This window comes from Tamandua tetradactyla, chromosome 6, assembly GCF_023851605.1.
Source record: "Tamandua tetradactyla isolate mTamTet1 chromosome 6, mTamTet1.pri, whole genome shotgun sequence".
Taxonomy (NCBI): domain Eukaryota; kingdom Metazoa; phylum Chordata; class Mammalia; order Pilosa; family Myrmecophagidae; genus Tamandua; species Tamandua tetradactyla.
Window position 1 is genome coordinate 66,323,330 of NC_135332.1, and position 27,487 is coordinate 66,350,816.

Genomic DNA, 27,487 nt, shown 5'->3' on the forward strand with positions numbered 1-27,487 from the left:
AAATTAATCTGGAAACAAATAGGAAAAGCAAATATTTGAGGATAGCTTAAGAAAAAGAATGCCCCCTAAAAGATTTTTGAAACTCTTCCAGCCCTCTGAGATACATGTTGTAAAGAAATATAAAGAAATCAGAGGAATGAAAATTTTTTAAATTTCAAACTGTTTTCACCATTGAATCAATTAAATTTAAAATGCTTGTAATAGCCAGTAGTAACCAGACACTCCTAATCATGATTGATGAAATATAAAATGTTATCAACACGTTAAAGAACAATTAATATTAGAAAATGCACATATACTTTGATTCTGAAAATACGCTTCCATACTTTTTTTATGAGCAGGTATTCAAGAGTATAAACGTATTTACTGTAGTGCTGGTGTAAGGGTGAGAAACATACAATGTCCATCAACATGTTTCATCCATGCATTAAATTACCAGGCAGCCGTTCAAAGAATGAGTTGGCTCTCTCCAATTACTGAGGGGATAGGTTGACCATAACATGTGAAAGAAGCAACTTTAAGATGAGTATGCAAAGTATGATCCTGAGAATGATCTGTCCTATGTAATCTCTCTTGTATATATCCTATGTAACCTCTGTATGTAATAGTTATCCTCTTACAGCTGTATTTATTTCTCATTATCTCTATGTATAATTTTCTGAAAGATGATCCCAGACACATTTGACGTTTGTATTTCTGAGAAACAGAAAGGGGTATGAGTGAGGCACATGCCTTCCAGACTGTTTGAATTAGTTCTTTATCATGAGCATATATTGCATTTAAAAATAAATCTCGCTAACAAAGGTGTGATGATTAATTTTATATGTCAACTCAGCTAATGTATGGTGCCCAGTTTGGTCAAACACTGGCCTGGGTGTTGCTGTGGAGATGTTTTACAGATGGCATTTGCACCTCTAATGGATTGAATTTATGTAACGGAGGTTGGTTACCCATTATAATGTGATGGTCCTCATCTAATCAGTTGGAGACAAATGCAGAGAAGCAAAGGTTCTGGGAAAAAGAAGGAATTCACCTCAAGGCAACACTCCCCACACCTTTCTGAGTTTCCAGCCTGTGGAATTCTGATTTAACACTTCAATATCACACTTTCTGATTTACTGGCCTCCAGCCTGCCCGGCAGAACAGGGTTCAGACTTGCCAGCCCCCAGTCTCCTGGGAATATGTTGGGTTGAGGGTAGCAAACCGCAGCATTCTCTCAAACATGTGGCCAAGTGGAAAATAGCAGCAGACATTTCCCACGATCACTTTTTCATCCCAGATCAAAAAGAATAATAGAAAAGAGCTTTATCTGCAAGTAGAGGTGAATGGATAAGCACTTACACGTATGTGCCTATGCATTTAATATTTACTTTTTGAATGTTATCCTTTTTTATTTATGCATGCTGCATTTGTATGTTTAATTATAGATCCTTCTGAGAGCCAAATGAATGCTGAGTTTTTGATGTTTTACCATATGTTATTCTGATCTCACTGAAGTTTGGTGTAAAAGAAATGTTTTGACAATTTATGTAGTTCATGGAAGGGGCCATTGGGGACCTTAGGGAAATATCATGGTCCAGGAAGGCAGTGAGAAGAGAGATAAATGCATTAATGAGTAACTGAGAATGTTTCCCACACTACCTTATTTTTCTCCACATGAATGCATTCATCTGGTTTTGTCTTCTAAGAAATTTCAACCTTTCTCTCTACACTCTCAGTCTACATTCCCCGTGACTTTTGCTGTTGCCTTTATCACACATGCTATTTACTTACTTACTTGTTTGTTTTGTGATCTGTCTGGCCATTGGCAGGAAGTAAAATCTGAAAAAGCAGGCTCTTTGGTTTTTATCCTATTTTGTTCTCTGCTTTGTTCACGATGTGAAGAAAAGTGTCTGGTCCATGATGGATTCTGAACAAATGCCTGTTGATTTAATGAATGATGGAATGAAAGCTAGTCAAGGTCGTGGGTGGGAATGTTGCATGGCTCTATATAGCCTGATAGATTTCCTGGTGTAAAATATAGCGATTTAAGTCTTAATCCTAAGTATTTGTAAAAGATAATTTTAAAAATAATATGATATAAATATACTACATGCATGTAGTATACTACTATGCATGTATGAATTGTTACACTTATTTTTGCATTCATTGTTCATCCTTTGATTAGCATTGTTTGGGACTTTATAACCTAAATTCATTACTATCTAAAAGGTGGTTTTATACAAGGAGGAAAAAAAATCACTCAAAAGGCAGCAAGTCGACCTGACAAGAGATTATAGGATATTAGAGATCTCATGGACTACCCCAGATATCATCGCTTCCAATGTCTGACTTGACAGATGAGAAAATTAATGCTTAGGGAAATTCATTTGCAGATTAATAATTTAATGACTGGGATCTGTAAAAATAGTACCAACATACTGAATATAGGTGAGTTTTCTATTGTTGAGTTGGACTTCAAGTTAGTTTTTTTTCTGAAAAATGAACAAATATTTTAATATTTTCCAATGAATAAAGTAAGTTGTATGCGAGGATTCCTTCTCATTTTCAGAGCTCTGCTCTTTGCTGCTTTGTATCAGCCACCATTTGGCTAGGAAAATCCAGGAGGTATTAATGCAAGCAGGACTCTATGCCCCATAGCAAGGGGAGCTGTTTCATATCACTCAGAATTTGTGTTAGAATTACTTGTCAGCCAGAATGCACACAACTACATTCTAGTGTTGCCTATTGTCCTTGTAAAAACATCCACATGACAGTGTTTTCCTTTGTCTTTGGGTCTTTCCATCCCTCTCATTCCTTTTTTTCTTTCCTTCCTTTGTTTCTTATTTTATCCCTCCCTCCCTTCTTTCGTTCTCTTAAATCCTCTTTCCCTCCCTGACACCCTCTCCTTTCCCTTCTTTCCCTCTTTCCTTCTCCTATTATACAGTGATGTTTTCAGGTGAAGAATATTTGCCAACCTTATATTTAAAAGACTGGTTATCTTAAACAAATGACTGGTTGAATGAATAAATAAATTCAAGGCAACTTTTCTTATTGTTTTCTATTTTATTTATGAGATTTCTTGAAGCGAAGAACTTGATAAAATCTTTGGTTTGGTATTTACAGTCAGATTGTTGAGGACCTTTCTGCCAGTTTGTATAGATGGCAGATTTCTCTAGGGAGTATAAAATATGTATTTACATAAAAGGCATCAAATATCTGGTGTGATGATTTCCTCCTAATCATGTAGCATTTTGTTCCTTTCTTGAAATAAGTCAAATCTCTGCTTATTCAAATGAAAATAAAAATTGCCTTACGGTAATCTATATAAGGAATTTGGTGTTTTGGAGATGATGTTCACTTTCTTGTGGAAATATTTGTTTTTCTACAGGAAAGCCCATACTGTCTCAAATGCATTTGAATAGGTTTAATATATTATTTCAATTTTTGGGTTAAAAATCAGTATGGAAGAGATTGGTTTATGTGTAGGCTATAGATGGATGAAGGCTTCAGTTTAAAGGTTAAGTCAGTGAAGAAACGATCTTTGTGTTTCTTAGAAAAACTTTTCCTTTTTTGTTGAGAAACAACAAAAGAGAGAATGTTTAATATAGATTATAATCAATAAATTTTCCATATTTTATATTTGTCCTTATATATACATATTGTAAATTTTTGCTTGATAAATTTTTATAGTGACTGGTGATTTGTGTTGAATCATCAGGAAACTTGAGCTGTATATTTTCTTCAATATACTTTTCTTTTCCTAATCTAGTTGTTTCTTATTTGAAATTGTTCAAAATTTTATAAGCAGGTGATCTGTTTGTGGCATGGAAGGAAAAGATCCTCACCATGTATTAATCACTCAATTGTCTCTTATATTTCATTTACAACATCACAGTGACTTTTGACATTGCTTCTTTCCATCCCTAAAGAAATCCTCTGTGGGCTTCTGTGGCAGAGGGTGGCAGATTTGGAACAAATGCCTGGTTATATAATTAAATCTTTTGTGTTGAGTAAAACAGTGCTGCATCTGAGGTTATAGATTCCAAGTTGCCAGTTAAATATGGAGAATGGAATCTGAAATTCATTGGAAAACATTCTATAAAGGCAAAGCCACCAACACAGATGGGATTTATCTTGGCAAATGGTTGGCAAAAGGAGCTACTGTCAATCTTTTTGAATAATTAACCATTGGTCCTGAATCACTCACTAGGTAAACTCAAACTAAATTATTCTAATTGTTTCATATACTTCTGTCTAGTCTATATATTATTTCCAGTTCTTCTTTGTTTCTCTGAGAATTTAACCCATTAATAGTCATAGCTAAAATGCTTGGTGCCATTTCCATTATTTTGTTTTGTATTGTTTTTCTTCCTTACTTTTTCTTTTAAATTTATTTTTCATTTTAGATAATATTTTCTTTTATTTCTATCTACAATAATTTGTAAGGACAGGTGCATTAAAACGCTGTGAGTGATTACATTTGCATTAAAAATTTCAAATTTGCATTTTGAAAATTGTCAGTGTCATAAATGAAATAGTATCTATTTATTTCCACTCTGTAAGATAAGACCTTTAGAATACTTTGTTGATGTAATCTGGGGTTTGGGGGAAAATCATTGTTGTCAGAACAATTACATTACCTGTTTTTGTTTGTGAGCTTACGTTTTGGTTTTTAAATCCTTGTAACAATGTTTATATCTATTCAGACTTCATTCTGGGTCTATCTGTTTTCTATGATCACTGAACATTCATTAGAACACCCCATTTATTACATTGATTGATGCTGGCTATAAAATTCTTTGGTCACCACTTTATGACTTGTAGGCCCTTCTCCATGGTGAACTTCTTATTGTAGAAAATGAAGTCTGGGGCAGACTTCTCCTTTGTGGCAATCAGCCCCTAATATCCTTTGCCCTCCCCAAGGCTGCTTGATGTGGATTCATATGATACTTTTTTACCCTGAAAAATAAGATATATGTTCATTGACATTTAGAGTTAGAAATTGGTCTCCTTCATTTTTGCTTTTTTCATCTTCAGGCTCAGATCTTTCTTAAGAATGAAAACTGTATTAAATTGTAAATGATCACTTTTGTTCCATTACTTCTGTTGTATTCTTTTTGGACTTCAAGTAACCATATATCTAATCTCTAATCTCTGTCCTCCATGTCTATCATGTTTAATTAATAATTTTTTTGTATTTCATTGCTGGTCATTTTTTATAGAGTTAAGTTCATCCTTAGGGAGTCAAAAGTAGTCAGTAATTCTTCCCTTGCTAAAAACATTGAATGAATAATTACAAATAAGAACATATATCTTTTACCATGGTACTCTAAAATTGATCATATTTGCGTTGGTGAATTTACATCCCAGAATGTGGAAATTCTGTTTTTTGGGGGAATTTTAAACCTGTAACTGTTAAAAGAAAAGAAATATTAATAAAGGTGATTAGAAGACAGAGAGAGAGATTTCAATTAATCTAGAATGCTTCACTCTTGTATGAGGTTGGTGTTTCTTCTCTTTGTTTTTTTCATTTTAAAATATTTTTTATTATATAATATAAAATATATACAAAGCAAAGAAAGATAAAATGATTAATTTTAGAGCATACTTCAGCAAGTAGTTACAGAACAGGTCCCAGAGTTTGTTATGGGCTACCAATTCATCATCTCAGATTTCTCCCTTCTAGCCGCTCCAAAACACCGGAGGCTAGAAAGAATATTAATATAGTGATTTAGCAGCCATACTAGCTTGTTAAATCCCATTTTCTCTGTTATGCCTCTTTCTTTAATCCTTCTCCCAATCTATAGGAATCTTTGTGGAATGCCTTTTCTGACTTTTTTCATGTTGAGAAGAGGTATCCATACTGAAGAATGGGGGGATGCAATTAATTGATAATTCTGGAAAGTCTGGTCCCTCTGGGTTTCAGAATTTATCTGACCCAGGAACCCTCTGAGAATTACATATTCCAGGAAGACAAATCTAGTACATGATGAACCTTTATAGAGTCTCAGTTTGAGCCCTAGGTGTTCTTCAGAGTCAATCAGAGTGATGTTGATTGGGATTTAGCAAACTATAGCAATTAGCACTATCTAACTGAACCTTGCATAAAAGAGCAGTCTCCAGAACAAGCCTCTTGACTCCATTTGATCTTTCTTGGCCACTGATGCCTTATTTTATTACATTTCTTTCCCCCTTTTGGTCAGGAAGGTGTTGTCAATCTCAAGGTGTCAGGGCCAGATGCATCCCCCGGAGTCATGCCGCATGTTGTTGGAGATTTGAGTAGCTTGTACCACAAAGTGGTGAGGGCAATGATTTTCCTTGCAGATTTGGGCTTAGAGAGAGAGAGGCCCCATCTGAGCATCAAAGAGTCATCCTGGAAGCAACTCTTAGGCCTTGTTATGGATAGTCTTAGCTTCTCCTCTACAGAAATAAGTTTCATAAGAGCGAGCTTTGAAATCCAGGGCTTGGCCTATTTTCTTGGAAGTCCCCAATGGTTGTGGTTTCCCAGATGGGGAGTTTAATGTTTCTTCTTTTCCAAGTGGCCTCAGGCCCCTTATCTGTGGAAAAGGAACTTACTAGGGCAGACATGTGATTGAAGATGCCTTTGGCCTTTGCTTTGGATGGAACTTTTGCTCTGTTTACAGACTTCATCTGTGCTTTGGTTTCAGTAGAAATCCCTCCTGGTTTTTCACTTGGTCTCATGGAAAATCACCCTTTATTTTCAATGTCCTACTTTTACCAGTTTCCTATGTATTTAAGTTGTAAAAACTTCTGGAACTTCTGTCACTTCTGTGACCAATTGCAACTGCTGCTGACTCAATTCAATTCTGACTTTAACTTCCTGGAGTTTAACCAGACTTCATGGGTTAAGGGCAGTCCTCTAGGAAATTGCTCTTCAGGAACTAGCCAGAATTTGGGGATTGCTTCTGTACAATTGGCTACAAATCTGGGGCTTCCCACTACCCCCTTGTATTCGATAATTCTCTAGAATGACTTGCAGAACTCACTGAAAGCACTATACTTATGAGTATGATTTTAGTACAGCAAAAGAATGCAAATAAGAAGACGCCAATAGAAGAGACTCATAAGGTGTGGTCTGAGAGGGTCTCATATGCAAGCTTCTGTGTCCTCTCCGTGTGAAGTCAGAAATGGTCACCCTCCTGGTACAGTGGTGCACGCCATCAATAGGGAAGTTCACTGAACTTCAAGTGCCCCTAGTTTATGTAGTCGAAACCCCTAATCAAGTAGATGGTCTTTCTGGTGTGGCCAGCCCCACCCAAACTTTCAAGTGCAGTCCTGGCCCACCATGAAGAACAAGGGACATTCCTATCACAGAAATGCCAGATTTAGAGGTTACTCTCTCAGGAGCTGGACAAAGGAGGCCAAATTCCTTACCATATGCTATGCAGGACTTACATTTTCTTCCACACATGGTCATTTCATAATCTTCAGGATACCTGAATACTTTCAGTAAGATGCTTTTGAATCACCATGAATTTTGTGGTCTTACTTTTAATATTTTAATTGACAGTCACATTGTACTTCTCCTTTTCTTAATCTGAATATCTTACAATAAATTCTATTTGTTTTTATCTCTGTTTTCTGAAGATGGAAAACATAATTTAAATCTGATTACTACTTCATGGAGATCTGTCTAAAATTACTTATTTAGATTATAGAATCTAAGGTTTGGACCAAACTTTAAAAATGATGGGTTTCCATTCTATCCAGAACCATCCCTAAGAATTCCCATCAACATTTTCTTGAATTCCTGCATACGTTTGGTGCTTACTGATAAGCAACAAGGTAGTTTATTCCATTATTGGGGATGTCTACTTACTAGAAAGACTTTCCTAAATCAAATTGAGTTACCACTCTGAAAATTTCTCTCTGGATCCATAAAGAACCATCTGATAAATCCTCATGTATTTGTAAATAACTTCATTCACTCTCCTGGACTACACATGCCAGTGCATACCTTGAAATATTCGTGGGAAGAGATGATTTCTCATCTTTCTCATCTTCCTTATTACTTTAGTTCTCTTCCTCTAGAAACCATTTTTAACCTTTTTTTTTTCTAAGTATGAAAACCCCAGTCTGTGGTTCTCGGGACAGACTAAACTGTCTGGACCTAAGTGAAAAGTGTTAGTGTTATATATGGTTGACTTAGAGTTGGTGAATAATAAATGGTTCCCACAAAAGGAATAAGTGTCAAGAAACAGGTAGGCCAGGTACCCATCTTGCCTTATTTTGTAGATGAGGCAGAGTCATACCCAGAGCATGACACACCAAGTTTTGGAAGTGGGAGCCAGAAGGTTTTCTAGATTGCATCAACACAAATAGCACTTTGTAGCTAGCAAATCCTCAACAAACAGTGATTTGTACACACTGTTGGTGACACATTGCGAGGGGATAGTGGACCTCAGAGGTGGGAATCTGGTCTATACTGGGGTCATGTATGGCACCAACTTCTTCCTAAGGACCAGGATGACTAGAACTGGACAAAGAAGACACTCATTTAGGAAACTGAGTTAGGAAAGCCTTCCTCTGATATGTGCAGTAATCTTGCTAGATTGTGTTTGTTGATATCTTAATGGAAGTTTTGTCCCCTCTTCTTTTTGTGGCTCTTTTTTTTTACCACCCATGGTATGATTGAGAACCTAATTTCTACAAAGATCTACAGAATGTGGGGAAAACTCTTAGTGCATTACTTTAATGATGATAAAATAGAAACAGAGATAAGTGACTTGGCTGAAGGTCCCTTCACATTCTACCCTCAAGGAGCTCAGACTATGGTGAAATCTAAATTTGCCATTCCCTGTAAACAGCCCTGATATGGAGTGAAGCAAAGGAGAAATTAGAGACTAGCAGAGAGGAAAAAAAAAAAAAGTAGCTGAGAGTAGGCAAAGAGCTGGGGCATTCACAGTGCTTTAGCGACCTTAAATTTCCAACTACTACACTGTAATTCTGTCTTGGGAGCTCGTTAGAAGGAAGTTATTGTGGTATCTTGGATGAAGTCCATGCAAGAGGTGCCTCGGCATCTAATTTGTGAGTGTGTCATAGTGAGATGCCATTAAAGCTCACGTAACCTCTTTGGAATGTGGGGAGGGAGAATGTGTTTATTTTATAGTTGCACAGTTAATGTTCTTGATGTCTGAAAGCTTTCATTCATTCATTCACTCATTCATCCAAACGCATTTGATGAATGTCCATAGCCATTTTATACAAGGTACTATTAGATGTTTTGCATTTAAAGCTGAATAATGTAAGCCTTGAACTAATCCATTAAGATAAAGAAATTAGATCTTTGCAAATTAAGGAGATTACTTACTTTTTTAAACTGACTTATTTTACATTGATTGAGATCACCAGTGAACAGACACAAATAAGAGCTTTGCTGAGAAATTCAGTGCCTACATGCAGTCGTCAAGAAGCAACTTTAATCTAGCCATTCCCTCTCTTGAAGTTTATCTTAGGCTGCACATGTCCCAAAAGATATATATAGGATTATTTTTTGCACTATTGTTTGTAGTTTAAAAAGATTAAAAGTAATCTAAATATTCAGTAATAGAGAACTGGTAAAAAAAAAAAAAAAGCAGTATATCCATACAATGAAAAGATATGCAGCTACAAAGCAGAATAGTATATTCCTTATGTCTGATAGGGAATGATCTCCAAAAGGTGTAAGTATTATTTATTTCTCTTTGTTTTGTTTCCTCTAACTTTTAATTTTGAAATAGTTCAAATAGACTAAAAAATAAAAAGAATATTATAATAAACATATCCTATATCTTACACTTAGATTCACCAATTGTAATTGCAGACTTTTATTTTCTAGAACCATTTGAAAATTAATTGAAGGCATTATGGCAGTTCATTCCTAAATACAAAGCCACAGTACCACTCAGAAAATTTAGCACTAAAGCAATAGTATTGACTAATAGACATTCAAATTTTCTCAGCTATCACAAAATTATTCTTTATAGATATTTTTTTGACCTGCAGTTTAGCATTTGGGTGTCATGACTCTCTCTTTTTTTAATGCATGAGACACCAGGAATCGAACCCGAGTCTCCAGTATGGTAGGCGAGATTCTGCCCGCTGAGCCACTGTTACACTGCCCCGTGGGTGTCATGATTTTGCATTCTCCATCATAGCTTTTTTTGTTTGGGGGGGTGGAATATGACAAGGGATGTTCTTGGTGATGCCTAGTTTGCTAGCTTGGGTAAGGTAGTGTCTTCTAGACTTCTCCATTGTAAAGGCCCAAGTTTCCCTTTGTATTTAAAAGACATCTGTGATTGGTCAAGTTCATGCGTTCACTTGGAAAGGTTTTAGTGTTCAGTTGTTTGGCCAAGCAAGCACTGCCTGATTTTTACAGTGAGTGTATTTTATAAAGATGAATTAGCATCTATTGTCAGGTGATTGCATCTATTATCAACGAAGGAGACTCCTCTCAGCAATCTAACCAATCAGTTAGATGCCTTAATGCAAAACTGATGATTTCAATGGCCAGAAAGAAAAATCCCTGCCTCTTTAGTCAGCCAGCTTCTCTTGGGGCATGCAGCTTCATCTTCATTGGAGTTTCCAGCTTGCAGCCTGCCTTACAGAGTTCATATGTGTCAGATGCCAGAATTACCTCCATCAGAATTTCTAGCTTGCCAATTCCTGTGGTCATGTGAGCCAATTCCCATAATAAATCTCTGTATATATATCCTGTCAGTTCTTTTTCTCTGGAGAGCCCTGACTGATACAAAATCTGATGTGTGGTACTTTGAGACCATAAGATCCTAACAACTCAGTGGAATTAAGGACTATTGATCTTTGTCCAAATCAATTATTACCCTGAACGTAGCAAATTAGTGATTCTATAAATCCATCAATCCTTCTAATTTTATTATCTGGTATTCTTCTGAAAAAAGAGTCCTCCCTCCTCTTTTCTGACTATCCTCTAGATTCATTGATCTTTTTTTAATGCAGTATGTTGATATCCATTATCACAATTGTTTGATGTTTTATTCAAAATCTGACTATCCAACGCCCCTTCAAACTGGCTTGCATGTAATTTGTCATGTTTGTTTCAATCTCTGAGCACTTCCTTACTTTCTAGGACTATAATAACATGTGGATGACTTTGTGCTTTCTTCACCTTTGACATGGAAACAGCCATTGCCCCATGGATTCCTTTTAGTGGCAAATTGAATTTGGAAACCAAGGTCTGGGCGTATTCATAGCTTCTGGGGTGGCCACAATTTTTAGTCCTTTTCAGTGGATAGAGCTTTTATATTAATTCTTCTAATGTTAATCTCACAACATAAGGGTCTTTTTCACCTTCTCCATATATTTTTAAATTCCCTTCTCCTTCTTGAAAATCCATTTATTTGGCTACATCTTTTATTTTTCTCTATCTGGCAATACACCCAAAATAGCTTCATAGTAACTACCCCTATATCACTACCAAACAACAAATAAACTAAGTAAAATTTAGATTTATTTTGAGTTCTTTTTATCTTTAAAACATATTTCATAGAAGAAATAAAGTAAGAACATACTGGATTCAAAAGTTACTTTATTTCATTCTTTTTTCTTTGTAGTTATATAATAGCAATCTGAGATACAATTATTTCATTTTTCAATATGTGTTCAATAAAAAGGAGGAAAAAATTAAAATAAATATTCGTGGTTTTGCATATGCATAAGAATATGTTTGGAAAAGATCATTGTCTCTGGGAAGGTAATTGGGTGGTTGGGACAGGAGTACAGAGGGGAGACTTTTCACTACAGGATACTTTGACTGTTTACCTCTTTATGCTTTAAAAAAATTATAATTTAAAAGGAAACAAGTCGCTTTTTGTTTCTTCCATTCATCCCCCTTACATGCCACTTACCTGAAGCCTCTGTGTAGGCACAACTTATATGGGATTTTATCTGATCCCAAGAAACTTTCAATTACCTTGCCTTGACTTCCTGCTCTCTCCTCAACTGATGAATCATCCAAGCCAGGAGGTGCTTTTTTCCAAGCATTTGAATCACTTCCCCAGGATGTTTCCATGAGCATGACAGCACATACTTGTGCAGTGTCTAGATGTACTTGTTAAGTTTCTTAGGAATTTTTTTTAATGATTCAGTGCATTCTCTCTCTGAGCTGCATTTTGTCACTTTAAACATTCAACAGATATAGTTGGTTCATGTGCAGTTCTTGATTCCCATAGAGGAGGAATTTTTCATTCCAGAGAATGCCTGGTACCAGAGAAATTTTCAGGCACATGCTCCTTTTGTTCTCTTTCTCTGTTTGTCTGTCTCTGTCTCAGTCTTTCTCTCTGTTAATTTCCAGTCCTCTGGGTTCTCACTTGAACCCCTGGAGATCAGGTCTCTCTTCAGCATAGTTACATCTCTGGAAGCTCAGGGTTACTGCCAAGGTGGAGAAATTTGTGATAAATATCTGGGACCTGAGGCATTCTCATTGCATCTTCTTCCTTGGGAACATGTGTTTGATCAGAATGCTGTGGACTGTTACTTCCTTCAGCTGTCCTGTGCCAGTGCCACTCTGATTATGATTTGCATGGTTTTTGTGTCTGTGGGTGTTTATGTATGTCTTGGTGTTTTATGGCAACAGTGATTGCTTACTGTCTGCTGTTCTAGAACTCAATGAATCCAAGTTGTTTGACAAATACAGAGAAGTACAGCCCAGAAACCTTTCTGGGCATAGAAGATTACTGCTTGTAGCCTTGGTGGGGGAAGAGGCAAGAAGGGAGCTATGAAGAGGTTTGATGTAAAAGAGTGTTCTGTCAAGAATCAGGTCACCTGTATTCGAAGCCTGACTTTATCAGTTTACCTTTGCATTAATTTACACATGCCTTCACTATTCATTCAACAAATATTTATTTGCATGACCTTTACTAAGCCACTTCTAAGACACGTATTCAACTTTAAAATGGGGGATAATATTACCTGATTCACATATCTTACAAATATTGGTAGGTGTAGTATGAAAGTGCTCTCTTTCTTCCTTAAGCACATAGTCATGGTGTGCTTTTCTATGCTTGTGCCATGTACCTTGTGCCTTATTTTAGCCACTGAATATGATTCATTGACTACCAGACATAAGTTTCAAAAACCTGCATTAACTTTCCTTTTCTTTCTGTCACATTTACTGGCAATGTTCCATAGAGTGAATGCTCCATCAATCTGGGTCCCAGAGTGAGAAAGATTTTGCAATTCAGCCCTCCCCCCACCCCCACCAGGCAATTTGCAATGGACATATAGTGTGGGCAGGAAATAAACTTTTGTTACTTTAAGCCACTGAGAATTTGGAGATGTTTGTTACCTCAGCATAACCCAGCCTATCCTGTCTGCTACAAAGAGTAAGGGAGATATGAACATTTCAAAGCATATTCAATACTGTGAAATGAGGAATGAAACTGTTTGATGAGTAAAGTGAGCTTGGACCTATATTAGGTGAACACACAGATTTACCATTTTTGACACAGGATGAGGACCAGGAGGGAAGTGAATGGGACTGGGTTCTCTGGGTCTCTTAGGGCAGTCTCTGGATTCCAGTGCCACCAAGTTGGGTCATCTCAGTGCACAGGAAATGCTGATTTCCATTTACAGCCTCACTCTTTAGGGTACAACATAGCATGGAAATGAATTGGAGCCAAGGGAAAAGGTTAGCAGAAATCTGCCTTCTTCCACTTTTAAAATGGATTTAGTCTGATTTAGTAAAAGCAAAGAGCAACTGTCTGAAACTACCCCTACTGAGTTTTAGGTCTGAAGGAATCTCATTGTAGGCTGGGTATATTTCTAGGGAGATAAGGATGAGAAGAGAGAAATATTTAGTAAGCACATATTATGTGCCAAATATCATACTAGGCATGCCATATATGTTACATTTTGAATCTTCACACCAACACTCTGATCCCAAGGAAAACGAGACTCCAAGCACTTAAATACTCGTTAAAAGTCTTATCTATTGAATGGCAGAGCAGGATTCAAGCCAGGTCTAGGTGAATCTAAAGCCTGAGCTTTTCATATTACCCCAATCTTCCTCCCACATGAGTTGTTTTGTTGGGTCTAAAAAATGAAGAGACCGAAATAGAAATTTAAATCATGGAGATACCCAGGGACATTAATTACTTAAAGCTTAAATAATTAATATTCCACTTTCTAGGGTATTTTTTTTTTTTTCCATTCTGATTCTAGGAGTTACAGTTCGCCTCCCTGGATCTCTATGCTGAGCATGGATATGACAACATTGGAACAGGCCTCCTGCATGTTGTAGAGAAACTGCTGGCAAACAGAAGGGTGATAATGAAGATAAAATATGTGCATGGTCTTAGGGTGTTTTTGCTGCAGGATGTGAAGTTACCTTTGGTGACCTTTTTGGCCCATGAGGGTTGATACACACCCAACCAAGTATAAGACCAATTCTCTTATTCGTTGGGGGACTGTGTGTGATGGTGTTATTCAACAAAAAAGGGACCAGACTAAACTATACTCACTCATAAAGATAATCACACAAACTTCTGCTAGACTTCATGGACAGTGTGCCAGCAAACATTCTTCAGGGTCAGGTTTGTTCAACAAAGATGCTGCCGGATTTAAGAAATAAGAAGAAGAGAAAAGGCCCTGTTGATAGTAAATTAGTTTGTTAGGCCAATAAACAAATTCATTTTAAAAAGTTAACTGCAACTTAAGCAGACCAGTGCATTTAGAACCCCAGAGCAGCTTCTAACTTCTTAATAATTGTGTAAATGTTCATCAGTTAAGTGGAGGGCTGAGAGATAGAAACCAACTGCAAACAGAAACCTTTTGGAAGAGCTTAAAGATTTAGTAATGGCACAACTCCAATTTTCCATCTTTTATTTAACTCCTTTGAACTCCCACTAATTTCCAGGCAACACTTTGGAATTCCGTTTTTAGCTTTGCCTTTTGAATTATTATTTTTTCCCCCTTGGTGTACGAATCTGTGCATGGAGTTGACCTCTCTTTTTCATTACATTTTTTTTCCTGGTTATTGAATACTGTTCACTGCTAGAATGATTTTAAAGTAGGGAGTGATTTGAAGGAGAAATTCTTAAAAGTGATGCATAGTCCCACCATTCAGAGATGATCACCAGTAAGGTTTTGCTAAATTTTCAGTCAGGAGTTTTTCTAAATGTGCATATACTTTTTTTTTTTACATGGTTGACAGCAAGTTTGTTGGAGGCTCACATGGAGGAGACAGTGAGTGTGGCAGCCATGAGCACAGGATTCTTCAGATGAATCTGTATTCAAGACCTGGCTCTGTCATTTAGTGACCTGTGAGGTTTGGGAAGACTTAACTTTAAGGCTCTTGTTTCCTCAACAGTAAATCAGGGATAATATTGACTTGGGCTGCTTATTGGTATTTGAGGGATAAACAATAAAATACATGTAAAACCTTTAGAACTGTAACTGGCACTTATTAAACAGGGAATAAATGCTGAGCTATTATCATCATTTTGCATTTTGCCCTCAATGTCATATCATAAACTTTTTCCATGCTATTAAATGCTTTTTCACAATCATAATTTTAATGGCTGCATGATATTACATTTTAGGAAGATACTAGAATTGAATTATTCCTTATGGAATATATTTTTTTCATTTGTCGACTTCTGTACATTATGCTGTAATGAAGATCTTTATAAACAATTTTTTTGGTGATACTCCTGGTTATGTTCTTATGATGGCTGCCTATAAGTAGAATAACAGAGTCAGAGATGTTTAGCAGTTTTGGGGTTCTCAATATATATTCAAGGGTTGTGCCCATTTATACTTCCACCATGGTTATCTATGTTAGTGGACTTACCTCATTTAAGGTCAACTTTAAGTATGATCATGCAACATTATCAATTTGTCTTATTTAAGCAAATTGTTAAATCAATTTTACATCTAATATATATATTTTTAGTTTTCTAGAGGAGGTTATAGTTCATTGTAATCATATTGATTTAGATGGATCTTTATACATTATTGCTTTTGGTGCATATTATCCAATCTTGTGCATTCTGCTTTTAAACATTCTCGGGCTCTTTAATTTCCCTCTCAATCAGGCAGAGTATGTCTTCAATTGCTTTCTTCAAGAAGGGTTCATCAGTGATAAAATTCTTAAACATTTTGTTGTTTTCACACATAAAAGATGACACGGTTAGGCATAAAATTCATGTCTTGTAAACCAAAGGAAATGACTTGTCAATAGGATGACAAATTATCTGGTAGAAGTAGAAAGTGTATAAATTGTCAGTTGTTTTTTTTTTCCCCAGAGCTAACAGAATCCATACATGTCAAGAACAGGGCTGTTCAAGAGAACTTTCTGCAGTGACAGAAAAGTTCTATACTTTGCCTTGTCCAATATGCCAAGAATTAGCCACTCAAAATATGGCTAGTATGAATGAGGAACTGAAGTTTAAAATTTGCTTAAGTTTAGTTAAATATGGACATTTGGCTAGTGGCTACCATATTGGACAGTGCAACTCTAGCAATATAGAGTGGAAGGGAATTGTAGAGGTTCACAAACCAATTTTGTTCCCTTGAGCAAATTGTGTTACCTATCTGGATCTCCATTTCCCCACCTATGAAATGAGATAACCTTCACAGCATAACATATCAATTAACATTAAAGACAAGATTCTTCAGTAACTCTCAGCTTAGTACCATCTCCTTCACTTCAAGGTGGAATTGGTTTGTTTAAATTTGAGCTGTGGTGCTAAAGACAGCAAATTAGACTAAAGTATTTTTTCCTGATGCCCAAGCCTTTTAAACTAATAGCTTTGGTTTATCTGCTTTGCCTACATACAAAAGCATTCCTATTCATTTCCTATTCCTATATCCTGCTTAATTTTTTTTCCTTATCACTACTTGAAATTATGTGAATTATTATCAACTCATACATTTAACTGTCTCCCCACCAGAATATCAACTCCATGAAGGCAGGGACTTTACTGTCTACAAAGGAATCAACATATGGTAAGTACTCTTTACATCTTTGTTGAGTGAGTGAATGAGTGAAATGAAATCTGCCAATCAAATTTAATAGGTGGTAGCTGGCCGTCAATGATGACCAACATTATATTCAGTCAAATAGAGTTTTGTTCAGTTAACAGCTTAGTTTCGATTTGGGTTTTTATTTCTTTGAACACTGTCATTGTAAAGTTGGTGTGTGTGTGGGGGGGGCAAGTTGTCATGCTAAGGTATATGCTTCACAACTAAATTACAAGTACTTGAGTGTAGCTTTTGTTGCTCCCACTATACTTGGGGTAACCTGTCTTATAAGAAGTTGGTGATCATTTCGTGTGATAGGATGACCCAGGCCCAGCCTAGGAAAACCTCATTCCTTGAAAGTATTCTCAACTAGCTGTGTGAATCTGCAAAATGGGGGGTATTCTATCTGACTCATAGTATTGATATGAAGATTCGATGAGATGACATATGAGAAGTATCCCATGCAATTCCTGTTGATTTGTGTTGTCTTCTCTCCATCCACACCCCCTTCCCCAAGTCTAACCCTAAAGGTTATACTCAAGTGGTAGAGTGGTGCTCCAGCTCCATATTTTCTCTCTAAAATACTGTGTTTTCTGGATCATACCAGACTTGGTGCCCAGCCTTTCTGCCAGATGACTATTCACTACAGCTAAGGTAGAGGTAGAATGGGGGTAGATGTGGCAATCACTGGCATTGATGTTTATGGATCATCCCAGTCTAAGTCTTCCAAATCATGTCCAACTTGGAAGGATGTGCATAGGCAAAGCTATCCTGAATGGGCAGCCTCAGGTCAGCCTGACCCAGCCCCTTGCCTAGTTTAGTTGCATATCTACTCTGAGAGTCTATAAATGCCAAGAAGCCCTTACAATGAAGCCCTTCACAATGGAGTGCCTGGATTTTATTGAGAAAAGCCAATCCCCTCCCATCTGTCATTTGGCACTTAGCACTGTAGTTATTCTAGATGAGTGAACACTTGTGTTATATTTTCCAATAGCAAAACTGGGGTCACTGGGGTGCCTGCTGTTTTAGCTGAATCCAGATGGGGTTTTCCTATAAACAAGTGCACACGGAATATTTATGCCGCCTATGGCACCTGACGCCTTAATACTTAGGACTTCTATGTAGTAGCCACTCTTCCTATAAGTCACTTTAGCACGCTAAGTAAATATTTTAATATAGCCATGTCATTGTTTATTATAGAATGGCTTGGGCCCAGATCTTGCCTAATGCTTGGTTAAAAAGTCAGTTTATACCATCCTTTAAAGTGAGTCAAAGAATGCATAAACGCCACTCTTTTGTTACTCAGAACTCGGTTTACTTTACTTTTCTGTAAACCTTGTGAAATGCTTGCTTACAAAAAGCTGACAGATGCCAGATTTGCTCATTAACTGGAGGTGTTTTCCAAGTCAGGAAGGTAGGTGTGAATGTGGGAGGTGAGATTTCTCTGAGGCCATCTCCCGAAGTCCACTGCCCAGGAGGCCTGCTATGTTGTCCTGGGATCTTGGCAAGTAATGAGATGGGTACATTGCCACCAGGCAGTGAATGGGCTTGAGAAATATCAATGGTTCCCAGATGGTTCCCAAATCCATCCTGTCCTTGGGCAGCCTGGGACCTGGAGGGACTTTGAAAGGTCACAGAGTCCAATCTTCTGCCTAATTGAAAATGCCTATTTGAAACAAGTGATTATATTCCTTACACAAAACTATCTGATATTTACCAACTCTTAGTAGATTTTAATTTCTAAGCCTTACCCTGAAGGCTGGGACATTTCTACATACATGACAATTGAAATTTTGGCACCTGTTTTGAACGCCTGATGTCCCTCATTAACCAAAAGATTATGTAGGAGATAAATTAACATATAGTATCCATTCAATTATAATAATTTACATATTAAAAATCAGTGTTTACTAAACTCGTTATGAATCAGTTACAATTTTAAGACACAACAGAGACACAGTCTATAGCAAGATTTAAAAGAATTGGAACCTTTTGAGAATGAAGTAATTATTTTTTAGCAACTTGTCAAGTATTTCCTTGAGACTCATTTCCTTGAGAGAGACTCTGCCCAGATTGATAGTCACAAAAGGTTCAATGAGACTGCTCTGGGCTAATGGGAAAATAGGTCCATTCTGGTGGTACTTTCCACTAGATTCTTGATTTTTTTTTTTCAGCACAAAACGTCACTTTTGGCTTGTTAACTCACTTTATGAGCACTTACAGTACATCTCTGTGGAAGTTCTGTTTATATAGAGATAATGTTTATTGCTTTTTATCATTTGCAGTAGGCAAAATAATGGCTTCCCAAAAATGCCCACGTCCTAATCCCTGGAACCTGTGAATATGTTATATGACATGGAAAAGGGGAATGAAGATAGCAGAAGGAATTAAGATTGCTAACCAGCTGACCTTAAAATAGGGAGGTTTCTATATTACCTGGGTGGGCCCAATGTAATCACCAGGGTCCTTAAAAGTGGAAAAGGGAAGGGGTGAAATGTTAGTTCAGTGGTAGAATTCTCACCTACCATATGGGGGGCAGGGCTTCGATTCCCTGTCCATGCACCTTCCAAAAAACAAACAATCAATCAAGAAAACAAGCAAACAAAAATTCAACAAATGGTGCTGCAATAATGGAATACTCACATGGAAAAATAATGAAAGGTGATCCTGCCATAGAGCATACAGAAATTTTAAAAAGTAGAGGAGGGAAGCAGAAGAGGGGATCATAGTCATGCCGTGTGAGAAGGATTCAACCTGCTGTTGCTAGCTTTGAAAATGGAGAAAGGGCACCGTGACTCACCAGCCTCTAGAAGCTAGAAAGGGCAAGGAAAGAGAGGCTCCCCTAGAGCCTCCAGAAAGGAATGCAATCCTTTCAATGCCATGATTTTAGCTGAGTGATCTCCATGTCAGACTTCTGTCCTACAGAATTGTCAGATAATAAATTTGAATCATGTATGTTGCTAAATTTGTTACAGTGACAATAGAGAACAAATACACCATTGATAACAGCAATAGATGTGGAAGAAAAAATATCTGGACGATAGTAAAATGTATAAAATACAATTAAATTAGCCATATTCGACCGTGCATGAAGAGACTTTTTAATGGGCGTCTAGTCTTTGTACACATCATTTTGAAGAATATAGAATCACATCACAGCCTCATCTGCTTTTATTACCTTATCAGCATTTTCCTACACCTTTATTATTACTGAAAAACATGTTTTCTGTTTTATGGCCATCCCACAATTAATCTAATGGATGACTTAAATTTTGTTTCTGTGACAAATGTATTTGCATATCTTTGTATATTTCTCATGATCTCAGTAAAAAAAAAATTCTAGAATTGAAATCACTGAGTCAAATAGATATGAATAGATGTGGCCTCTCTCTCTCTAAGCTCAACTCTGCAAGGAAAACTATTCCCCCCCTCCCCCCCTATGTGGGGCATGACATCCAGGGGTGAAAGTCTCTCTGGCAATGTGGGGCATGACTCCCGCCTTCATAAGTCTAGCCCTGGCACCCTGGGATCAACATCTTCCTGACCAAAAGGGGAAAAGGAAATGTAATAAACTAAGTTGTCAGTGGCTAAGAGAGATCAAACACAGTCACGAGGCTAGTGTCCTCCTTAAAGAGTGCATTAATTTATATCTCACAGGTAGCATGTGACTCTATCGGTTTCTCCTGACTGTTGACACATACCAGGCATTATCGTTTTTAAAATTTCCAAGTTGCAGAAGTTAAAAAGTGTATTCTTATGCTAGCTTCAGTTAGATAGTGCTAATGGTTCTGGTTTGCTAACCCCCAACTCCAGTTAACTCTAGGAGTTAACCTAGGGTTCGAACTGAGACTCTATAAAAGTTTCATGCATTATAGTTTCCGATTTCCTGGAACCTATAATTTCCAGAAGATTCCTAGGCCAGATAAATCCTAAAGCCCAGAAATACCAGCCTCTCCAAGATGATCGATTTATTACATCCTCCCTATCCTTCTCAATATAAAAAAGTCAGAACTGGGAATTACCTGACGATCTCTCTATATAGGGGGAAGGATCAAAGGAGAAGGAGGAGACATGACAGAGAAAATAGGATTTAACAAATGAGATATGACTGCTGATGTTTTCACTATATTGATAGTCCTTCTAGCCTCCCGCGTTTTGGAGCAGCTAGAAGGAAAAATGTGAAATAGTGGAATGCTAACCCATAACGAAACTCTGAAATCTATTCTGTAACTACTTGTTGAAGTGTGCTTTGAAAATTATTGCTTTTTCTTTCTTTTCTTTGTATATAGGTTATTTTTCACAATAAAAAAGTCTGCAAAAAAAAAAAAGGGGGTATGAATATTGTTAGGTTTTGTATATGAGTTACTGCAGGGTCCATCTCACAGGCAGCGAGTAACTATGTTTCCCTGTGGGCATTACTGTTTTAAAAATTTCCAAGTTGCAGAAGTTAAAAAGTGTATCTAATTGCTCTAACTAGATCAGCACATCCACTAAAAGACATCTCCATTCAAAAGGAAAGGCATTAAGAGAATCATTGTAAGGGAAGAAGTAGATTTTTTACTCCTGCTGACCTTTGAGCTGTATAAATGAGGCATCCTGGATACCTGCAGTCAACATGATAGTAATTAAATCACTTTAGCTCCTACATCGCTAGACCCAGCTGCTTTTCTACACAATGTGCATGGATCCTCAGCTAAAAATAGGAGAACGTTAGATTTTAATGATATCTCTCCTCAGCTTGGTTTCCTTTTTTTGTTTATATCTGCCCCTGTTTTGCTTACACATATTTTTCATCTCTTATGTTGATATTTTCACCTCTGCTTCTTTTCTCCTTCTGGTGTTGGTCATCGTGCATGGAAGCCTTGTCTCCTTGCTCTCTTTCGAGTGGGGAAGATGGAATATTGGTCTGTGGAGACATAACACATCATCCTGGGGCTTCATGAATGGCTGCTCAGTTCTCTGGCTCTGAAGATGAATGTAACTTATGAAGCCAAAGCTTCAGGGCCCCTACTTGTGCCAGCTCTTTCTGAGGTCCCGGGGAGGTTCCTAGCAGTGTGCTCACATTGTCATATGTTTTCGTAAAAAAATATACACGAGCAAAATATTTTGACTGCATTTGGTTAAGACTGCTATCTCTTTCCACTTCTACTTACTGCCTCTTGTACTTCAGCGAGTATATAGGGTGGGATTGGTGTGGCTGCAAAGATTTGGGGATCTGGCTGAGGGAAATTCATTTGGTTTGAATATAATGGCATGTATTTATATGTTTTGCAGTCACTTCCATGAGTTAACTTATTGCTCGTTGTCCTGTATAGGGTGGCTTCTCACCCTTCATTGAGACATTGGGGTTAGGGATAAGAGGTCCCCTCATGTCACATATGAATGCGTCCCATGGCAATCTGTACATGAGGACTGAGATGTAAGGAGCCAAAAGCTAGTCTGTAGAAGACTCTTCCAAATCTAACAGTTGTATAAATGAAGGAAACATCTAGGGTTTTCTCAAATTTACAACAATCCTGAAAATTTACATGATATTAATGATATTCCCAGGAAACTAAAAGAAACCTTCAGTTGTCATCCTTTGAGAAGGTGATCAAAGAGCATGCACCCAATCAATGTGGGGAAATCAGAATCACAGAATTCTGTTAGGCAGCTAATTATTAAATATTTTATGCAGATATTCGTATTCTTAGGATGTCTGAGGCCTTTGTCAGTTTTTAAAATTTGTCATTTGTTGTGATTTATTTTCTCTTCTGAAATGAAGTCTCTTTGGTATATCTATTTTTGTATTCTTTTACCTAAATAGGGTACCTAAAGAGGGTCCCCAAATTGCAGAAGTTCCAGACTCCACAAAATCTGAATCTGCCCAGTCTAGGGAGGTTGGGTTTCTCTATCTCTGAATCAGGGGCCACATTTGGTGGGAGTTACAGGTGTCTGCTGCCTTTTTTGAGGTGGGTTCAGTTTCACAGAGAAAAGCCGAGCTGCAACATAAACTGAAGCCTGCACAAGTTTTCTCAACCTAGCTCTATTTTGTTTTGTTTTTTTAACTCATGTATGTCACTATCCCTTGTTGCATTCCAATTTTTATCCAAAAGACCTGTTAATTATATCACTCTCAGATGGTAATATGACCACCTTGTCAATAACACGTGTATAACTGGAAAAGGGAAAATAATTTCTTCTTTTTCACCAGCACTCCATTCACTAATCATCTTTGACAAATTCAGCTAAGGCTTCCACCTGAGCTCATTTCATCTTTGTCACCATTGCCATTTTCTAGCTCATATTTCAAACAGCAATAGAAGGTCTGTCTTATAAGAAACCCAATTCTTCCCAGACCTTGGTTTTAAATATTCTATTCATTTTATTTATTAACGTTTCAGTGAACTTTTTTTCTTATTTGAGTCTTGTTTGAATTTATGTGAGAAGCTTGAAGATGCTGCATGCAAAGATAGTACTTAGATACTCTTCAGAACCAAAAGTCCAGCAACAATTCTCAAATCTTAGTTGGAACATGCCTAAGAAATCTGAAATGGTATCCTATTTCTGGCAGTAACTGTTTTCTAGGAAGACGTTTGTTCATATTATGCACACTCGTTCTCTTACTTGAACTGAGGCATTCTTTTCATCTATCTGACGGTTTTCTTTCTCTTTCACCTGATAAGGAACAGGAGCCTGGTGGGAATATATGCTGATCCCCTGTTGGATGTTAAAAAGATGGGTTCTTCCAGAGATTGATGTGAATGCCTGGTTAAATATTCTTATTCAGATTTAAGGAGAAAGAAAAGGTTTAAGTTAATTACAGTTTTACTCTACAAGTTCAGAGATCTAGAAGTCTGAGAAAGAGGAGGGTGGTCCAAGCTGTGGTGCTCTTCTCAGGAAACTTTACCTCTCTTCCAATGAATTGGTTAGCAGTTACCAGCAACAGAGACCCTATTCTTTGCCAGGCACAGTCTCCCTTACTGGGAGTCAGCCATCGCGGTGGTCTTCTTTCTTGGGTCAAGAGGAGAAGAGATAAGTAACATCATGAGGGTCGTATTCAGGTGAAGGAACTGGTGATACATTCCAGATGTGTCCATTGACTGTTCCCCATCTATCCCTCCCTTCTTGCCTGTCCCCTCCAAATGATGAAGCTTTCAGTGGTTCTGCTTTGGTTTCTCCCCTTTTCTTTCATAAATGCATCAGATCCTATATATATAATTGTCTTTTTTTACAATATGGAATAATCAACCATCTAATAGCAATTCCTCAAAGTTTTGGGAATGCAGTAAAATTTTCCCTGTGTCTAGTGTTTGATTATTTATTCATTCATTCACTTGAATAGTATTTATTGAGCATCTACTATGTGCCAGCTTCTGTTCTAGATGCTTGGGATACAGAGATGAATAAAAGAGATAAATTAAGTCCCTGCCCTCATGGGGCTTACATGCTAGTGGGTGAAACTGACAACAAATACAATAAGGTATACTGCACTTAATTCATTCTAAGATTCTTTTTTCACATTTTAGCATCTTTGAAATCAGGATATATTTTACAGTGGAAGGAATCTCACAATTTCTGTTAGACAGGCAACAGTTGTGATGCAGTTCTTACTGCCTACTTGAGTGCAAAATTGCCCAAAACTTTTATATTGTCATCAGTCCAGTTTAGTTACCAGTATGTGCATTTCTGTTGCTGCACATGTTGAGTTTAAGTGACTTTTAGAACATCTTCAAAAAGTTTGCATTATGATTTGGCCTTGAAACAAAAAGTTATTTATGGGTACCCAAAGGCACAGCTGTAGGACTTAAATTTGCAATTAAGGACACAAATGTGTATTGTTGGAGGAATGAACATAATTCTGCATTGTTTTACAAGGCAATAACCAGGCTTTACTGAACCTATAGAAGAGAAGATGTTCACAAGTAGATGAAGCCTATCGTAAGCAACAAAACAATGCTATTAAAGATAGGATTAAATTAAATTGCCCAATTCTTTAATATAGATGAGAAGTTGCCAAGCGTGGGGTGGTGTAATGGATTCTTATATCCATCCGATGGCTCTCATTAAGGCATTATACCATCACTTTATTGGTGGTGTTTGTTTTTTTATTATTCATTGATGGTATATAAATTAATGAGATTTTATAGTTCATTGTGGTTTTGATTTGATAAAATAGAGTAATAAGATGGCATGTAGTGGTAACTTCGTAAAGAAAAATGAAGTGTAAGGGGGTAGAAAATAGTAATGAGACAATTAGTAAATATTGACTAATAGTCTCATTAGTCAATAATTAGTCAATACTGTTATTGACTAATGAGACTATTAGTCAATATTTACTATTGACTCAGTAAAGGAGTCAACCTTAGAGCAGAGATCTGCAAAGATGTAGAGAAGATGTCATGGAGGATTTCAACGGAATGTTAGAGTGGTCATGGAACAGTAGAAAGGTCTCCAGAGAATGAGGGAAGAATTCAGAGATGAGGCCAGGCCAGAAGGGAGATCCTGGGGATCTGCAAGGCTATGATGATGACTTCAGTGTTTCCTCTGAATGTTATGGGAAGCTATTCAAGAATTTTGAGCAAAAGAATTTCTTAGTTTGTCAGAGCTGCTATAAGAAATACCACACAGTGGGTTGGTTTAACAATAGGAATTTATGGGTTCACTGTTAGGGAGGCTGGACACTCAGAATCAAGGTCTTAACAGGCCCTGCTTTCTCCCAGAGTCTGTAGCATTCTGGTGCTGGCTTGTGGCAATCCTCTATCGCATGGTCTCCTCCTGTGGTATTTTGGCTTCTTCTGACTTCTAACTGTGTCCAAATTTCCTCTCTTTTTAAGACCTCTAATCACTTGCATTAAGTCTCACCCTGATTGATTTGGCTTCAACTACATAGGAACTTTGAAGATCCTTTTCATGAATGAATAATCCACACCTTAACTCATAATAACACCTTTATAAAGGTCCTGCTTATAAATGGGTTCCCATCCAGAGGATCATGGATTAAGACTTAAACATGTCTTTTGTGGGGGGCATGATGCAACCCCCAACAGAGAATGACATTAGACACATGTTTAAAAGAGATGGAGCTTTCTGCCGTTGAAAGTAGATAGGGGGCGGGGAGGGTGTTGGGGGGAAAGGTGGAACCAGGGTTATAAGTTAGAAGGGGATTCAAAAGAGAGCTAGGGGTAAGAAAGTGGAGATGGATTTTGTATATAAAACTCATGAGAGAGCTTGTGCTGTAAAGCTGAACAGACGTGGATCAGTAGGAGAGCAGACATGGGGTCTAGAGAGAGTTTGGGTCTTATTTTCTAGATTATTCTTTAAGATAGGAGACCCTGGGATATATGTGAGTGAAGTCAGCTATACCGTGATCCAGGAGAAAGAAGCAGATGATGTGGGAAGGGAGGGTAATTGCAGATCATAGTTCTCCCTCCCCAGTATCCTGGGGTCTTTTCCCAGGAACTAGGAAAGGGTTCTGGAAGAAGCTTAAGCTCACATTGCCCTCTTACCCAGATATTCAATTTTTTTCTTTCTTTTTTTTTTGGAAGTTCAAACACTATTGACACTTTATTTTACATCCCTCATTTTCGGATACAAGAACAATGTGTATATTTCAAACTGCTTGGCTCTTTCCTACTCTAATTTCTGTCTTCAAGGCTCAACATTGCTCTAAAATGTGGTGCCACCGTGCATGGTAGTGCCCTGAGGTTGCTTAATGTTTAATCCCATTTATCTTCAGCTCTTTAACCCTAGCAATAAATGCTTCACTTACGTAGAAAGCAAAGTTCTAAGGAAACAAAACTTTATAGTTCGGCAGATGGCAACGAATCACACTTTAATGAGGCTTTATGACTTCCTTTTATGTAGAACCACGGTCCCTGGAGTTCTCAAAATGCTTAGCACTTTTTTTTCCCCCTTAAATAGTTCAAATATATTTAAGCGGTCAGAACAGTTATGACTTCCAAAGTGGCTTCCTCAAAATTCTCCTCTGAGGAAATCACAGTCTGATATGTTAAAATCATCCTGCTGAGATCAAAGTTTTATTTTAAAATGCCCCGAGCTGTGGAATGCTTGGGCTCTCCATCTTCTCCCTTTTATCAACCATATTGCTTTCTTTTCTGCTTTTCTTGTCCTTCTACATTCTATCCGCTCTGCCTTTCCACCTTTGCTTGGAAACAGAAAGCTGTCTTTGGAGGGAGTGCAGATAATGCTATTTGCAGAGAAGAAAGCACAGGTATTTCAACTCATAATGAGAATCAGTCTATAGCTATTTATCTTCTCGATCTATCTCGCCATTCATACACATTTATATATATATACACATAATACATATATATGTGTACATAATATATAATACTTATATAATGAAAATATTTAATATAGAAATACTTAAATAGTGAAAGTACAAGTTCAACTGAATCACAATTCTGCTTGTGAATCCAGGGTTCATCTTTCTTGACTGAGTGATAGAAAGAAAGGTTGAGATGGCTACCTTACATATGTGTGCATATACAGTTAACCTGCT

The 27,487-nt window shown here is 37.2% G+C and overlaps 1 protein-coding gene across 20 annotated transcripts in view; it reads left to right on the forward strand.

Moving 5' to 3' along the window:
• The window catches only part of MYOCD (myocardin), a 510,995-nt gene that overhangs the window by 213,827 nt on the left and 269,681 nt on the right, over positions 1-27,487 (forward strand). For 16 of the 20 annotated variants that reach the window (XM_077166024.1, XM_077166026.1, XM_077166023.1 and 13 more), the window contains 3 exons: positions 14,182-14,552; positions 15,173-15,281; positions 16,914-16,968. In XM_077166024.1, the coding sequence (XP_077022139.1) occupies positions 16,926-16,968 (43 nt within the window). In that variant the 5' untranslated portion in view covers positions 14,182-14,552; positions 15,173-15,281; positions 16,914-16,925. The remainder of the gene's footprint in view (positions 1-14,181; positions 14,553-15,172; positions 15,282-16,913; positions 16,969-27,487) is intronic. The other 4 variants (XM_077166028.1, XM_077166035.1, XM_077166042.1 and 1 more) reach the window with 2 other exon arrangements.